At 43.2% G+C, this 4,768-nt stretch overlaps 1 protein-coding gene across 1 annotated transcript; it reads left to right on the forward strand.

Moving 5' to 3' along the window:
• The first annotated feature begins 784 nt into the window (after positions 1-784).
• fam43b (family with sequence similarity 43 member B) lies at positions 785-1,933 on the forward strand. The gene has a single exon (XM_060936789.1). It carries the CDS (start codon positions 840-842, stop codon positions 1,785-1,787), a length of 948 nt encoding a protein of 315 aa, XP_060792772.1. The 5' UTR covers positions 785-839; the 3' UTR covers positions 1,788-1,933.
• The last annotated feature ends 2,835 nt before the right edge of the window (positions 1,934-4,768 follow it).

Here is a 4,768-nt window from a genome sequence, read left to right on the forward strand (position 1 = left end):
ATGTAAGGAAACTAGTGAACCCAGATAAGAACGGGGAGAACATGTGAAAAACTGCACCGTCAGTAACCTAACCTCAAGGTAGAACTGGGGACCCTGGAGTTGTGAGGCGGCAACACTATCTGCTGCGCCACCATTCTAGCTGGTAACACAAAATGTGCAAAAGTTCAAGGGGGTGAATACTTATGCAGGATGATGTATAACATTAATAGTTTGTTACAGATAATGGATGGATGGATTTGTATGAATTGGTTGTGTTTGTATAAAAATTATCTGAAGAGATGTTCACTGTGAATCAGGTCTTCATGTTCACCTTATTTCCCATTTGTCAAGGAATTGATATACTTTCTACTTGACTTTTTCAAGAATTGCTATAAATAGTTGTTTTAGAGTTATAGCGACACATCACTGTCTCAATGGTCAAGAGACCCACCATGAATTGGTTAAAAACGAGAGATGAAAAGAGCAAAAGAATTACCACGCTTCTAGATACTTCACTGTTGGACTTATTGATGGTAGAAGCAGATGAGGGGCAGGAAGAGTTAAGATAAATGATGCTGAGACATTGGGCTGGGAGCCCAGCTCTGATCATTACTCTCTCTCTCTCTCTCTCTCTGTGTGATGTAAACAGACCAGAAGGAGAGGAGGAGGAGAGAAAGGAGGGGCGAGCGAGTGAGCGAGCTTCGGAGCAGACCAGCTGAGCCTCATTGCTCTCAGTCTCTCTTCGATGTGTGACAAAACGGCTTTCCTTACTCTTGCTCTCAGGCACTCAGTACACAACAAACACACACTCGCTTGTTTGCCTTCAGAGGGGCACCGAGCCCCTCAGACAAATTGGGACCATGCTACCCTGGAAGAGGAGCAAGTTTATGCTGGTGGAGGATGATTCCAAGAGCAAAGCAAAGAGCCTGAGCGCTGGACTCACCTACCACTCACTGTTGTCCTCACTGCTGAGGTCGTGCCCTGACCTGGTGCCCGAGTGCCCCTTCCACTGGCTCGCCGGGGTTTTCCACAGCAAGCGCCAGAAAGTGGAGCTAAACAAGGAAGAGCCCATATACAGCGTCCGCTACCTGGGAAGTGTAGTGACTGTCGTGGCCAAGGGTGAGGGCTGCACGCATGATGCTGTCGCCAAGATCTGGGCATCCAGCAACTACGGTGAGCAGAGCATCAAGATGAAGCTGAGTGTAGGGCCACACGGCATACGCATGGGTTGCCGCAGGAAACCCCCACACCTCTACACTCTTAACCGGATCACCTACTGCACAACAGACCCCTACCGGCCCAAGATCTTGGCCTGGATCTACCGGCACCAGGTCAAGCACAAGGCAGTGGTTCTGCGTTGCCATGCTGTGCTTTTGGCCAAGGCGGACAAGGCTCATGCTATTGCTCTTAGTCTGTACCAGAACTCTATTTCAGCCTTCAGTGAGTTTAAGAGGCTCAAACGCCAGAGTGATTTCCGTCATCGCAAACAGGAGCTGCTGGGGGAGGACATCATGCCACTCATGCCCCTACGGAAGCTGCTGAATGGACAGTGTCATTATCAGCCACCAGTAGACAGGCCTGGCAATTCTAACCGCCTGTTCTCCATCACCGAGGAGGATGAGGAGGAGGAGGAGGAGGTGGAGGAGCAGGCAGACAACAATGAGGATAAAGCATCAAATACTGATCTGCCAAATCCCGGGCCAGAGGAACCCCCTGAGAGAGAGCTGGGATACATAGTTCATGGACTAGACGGGGTTTCAATCACCATCAGAGACGAGGTGCACATGACGCTCAGCACACTTGTGTGACCGCACATGGATATCAGACGGTGTGCATTTCTTTCTTCCTTTCTCCATTCTCCTCTTTACTCTCTGTTCACTTCTCTCTCCTCACAGCCCTCCGATTCCTGTAGAGGGTGATCCGGTCCAACATCAGCAAGTTTTGATGCTGAGTTGCTGCTGGCTCGCCTCATGAGCACTTTCTGTATGGGTGTTTAATAAAGTGGAACTTTGCGAATAAACACAAAAGCACAATGAGAGAGCACGTCACACTGCAAAACGACCCAGTGAGGACAAACACAGAGGGAGCTCAGTCCTTGGGCTACAAACCAAACAAGGACAAAACAGAGACGTTCAACAAGCCTTTGTGTTCTTTTCATGTGATTGCATGAAAATACATACTTTTCTCAGATTTTACTGGATAATTTTGGAAATATATTATTTGTGTAATATGTACATTTTCTACGTAACCATCTCCCTCTTCTATGTAATTTTTCTTTCTGGCCAAAACCTCTGTGACAGCATTCAGGCTCGACACCAAGGCAGCAACACTAATGAATTAATCCATGACTTAGGATATCAGCCATTTGACTTGACGGGTTTACAGCTGCCACACGTTACTGATATCCCAGAATCATTTACCGTATGACCAGTGGAGACGTCGGCCATGGCATTTAAGGCAGGATGTTTTAAATGTTTGCAGTTTTACCGTCCCTGGTTTGCACTGTGACATGTCTGGGACCAATATGAGAAAAATATACATATAGTCCATGTTTCTTTCTACATGATACACATTTCGATATCAGCTTGATCTGATAAACAGGTAAATAAGCTTTACTATTTTAAGAGGTAATGCATTGTTCAAAATCATATGCCAACAAACACTGTCTCATATTGGTTGACGTTTTTATCTAACAGTTGCTTTGTGATAATAATAGCGTACTAGACATTTCACAAGCTGTTATTCCAATTGCACTAAATAACGTGAAATTATAATAAAATGTTGGGAAAAGATTTTCTAGGTGAATTTTTTTGGATAGGAGCTGGTATGTGTATATGTGATCGGTTTGTGTGATCAAAGTTCAAAGAAAAGGGGAAAAAAAAGCATTTTTCAGAATTATCCATGGGTTTCAAACCATGTTTCAGAACACTCTATCACCAGCTCAGAAGGAGAACGATCTCTGCACAAATGGCTATGCAGATTGACATCAGCTGTGAGTGGGCTTTGGAGAGGGAAGCAGAAATCTCTTCACACACACACACAGCCCTCTCAAAGCCAGGTGATTCATCAGATGATCAAAATGTACAGGAAATGACCATAAAGCACCTGGCTCAATATTCCACTATGATGTAGACTCAACTGCGTCTGTATCCTGGTATCGAATCCATTACATCAAACAACTCACACAACCTTTAATTAACAAAACAGAAACCTCATATGAATGTGAGTTCCATTTACCCAAAGCAGCAAAGGGTTTTAATTTTGCATTGTTCACTTTGGAAATTGAACAATCTTCAATTCAAATACTTAATTTAAATTTGCAGGTTCGCTTTACAAAGCTGTCTATTTTCCTTTCTTTTTTCTTTTTTTTTCATTTTGCATGCAAGGTTTGCAGAGCTGAACAGCCCATGCAAGAGTGTGATTTAAATTATTCAGATGAATTAGTCTTCAGGGAGTCTTTGAGGATCAGTCAATATACATCTCAAATAATCACCCACTGGAACACTCAAAAATGAACTCTGAGAGGAGACAGGAAGAGGCAACCTGAAGCTGGTGAAAGGATTTGATCAGAAGAAAATGTGAAACATGTTGTTGAAAGTAAACTTAAAATATCATCAATTAAAATAAGGATTTACATGAATATACAATTTGGAAACCATGATTCTGTTTCAGTTTCCGGTTGAGAGTACGCCGTGTGCATTTTGGCTGCCGCTTCTCACCAGAGCTTTTCATTTTATTTATTTATTTATTTTTTACTTTTTTGTGTTTGTGTAGTTTGATGTTTGCTTTTTGTTTGAGTGTTTTGTCCGCCGGTTGTAGCGTAGCTCCAGACCCAGTTTTGGGCGTTGGTTTCCTTCAGGCCTTGGTGTGCCGTGGGTGATGCCTGTGCTCCTCGCTATGGACTGCAGTGAGCTCGTTGCTCTTTTAACATCATGGTGTTCCAGTGCTCTGTGCAGTGATGCTTTTGTGCTTGGCGTGGTGTTCCGAACGATGTTGCTTGGTGGCGTCACGTTGGCTATGCAGGTGGTTTGGAACATACCAGCACTCTGTGTGGCGATGCTTCTGTGCTCGCTTTGTGGATCCATGGGGTGGTGTTCCGAGCAATGTTGCCCGGCGGTGTCGCAGCAGCTGTGCAGGTGGTGTGGGATTTATCTTCGTGCGCCTGGTGGGACTGTGGTAGCTACACCATTGGAATTACATCCTGACCCTCTCTTGGTGGACTCTTTTTCCTTAATTGTAATGCAACCTTGTGTGTGAGAAAGGTGCGAAATAAATTGAAATTATTATTATTATCATCATTATTATTATTATTATTATTATTATTATTATGTCCACCTGCTTTTCCTAATAGCTAGCTGGCAGGTTAAGTGGTAATAAACTAGCTAGCATGTCAGAGGTAGACAGATTTGCTGCAAATATCACTTCTGTGTCCTCATAAATAAGAATTCTATTAAAGGTAGAGTGCCTTTCAGATTTTTCAAGTGTAGGTCATAAAAAGAATTTTCCCTGACACCAATTATTTTTGTTTAGGGGACCAAAAGCTACTGAATTCGAATCACAGAATTCCAATTTTATTAGTTTTTTTAATAGAACAATTAATAAATTTAGGGCCACATGGCCCTAAATTCTCTGCTATTTTTTTCTGCTTCACCATGACCTAATTCAAGATACTATGTCATGCATCATGTAGTGGGTTTTCCCTGTTTGTGCAAGACATTGTGGGATACAACTTTGAAACAGGAGATAAAAATGGAGGATGCAAATGAAACATGAAAGACTAACTAAAGTG

The sequence above is a fragment of the Neoarius graeffei genome, chromosome 13 (assembly GCF_027579695.1).
Source record: "Neoarius graeffei isolate fNeoGra1 chromosome 13, fNeoGra1.pri, whole genome shotgun sequence".
Classification (NCBI taxonomy): domain Eukaryota; kingdom Metazoa; phylum Chordata; class Actinopteri; order Siluriformes; family Ariidae; genus Neoarius; species Neoarius graeffei.

Excerpts from the sequence above, each read along its gene's own strand:
- fam43b (XM_060936789.1), top strand. The coding sequence starts at position 840 with ATGCTACCCTGGAAGAGGAGCAAGTTTATGCTGGTGGAGGATGATTCC.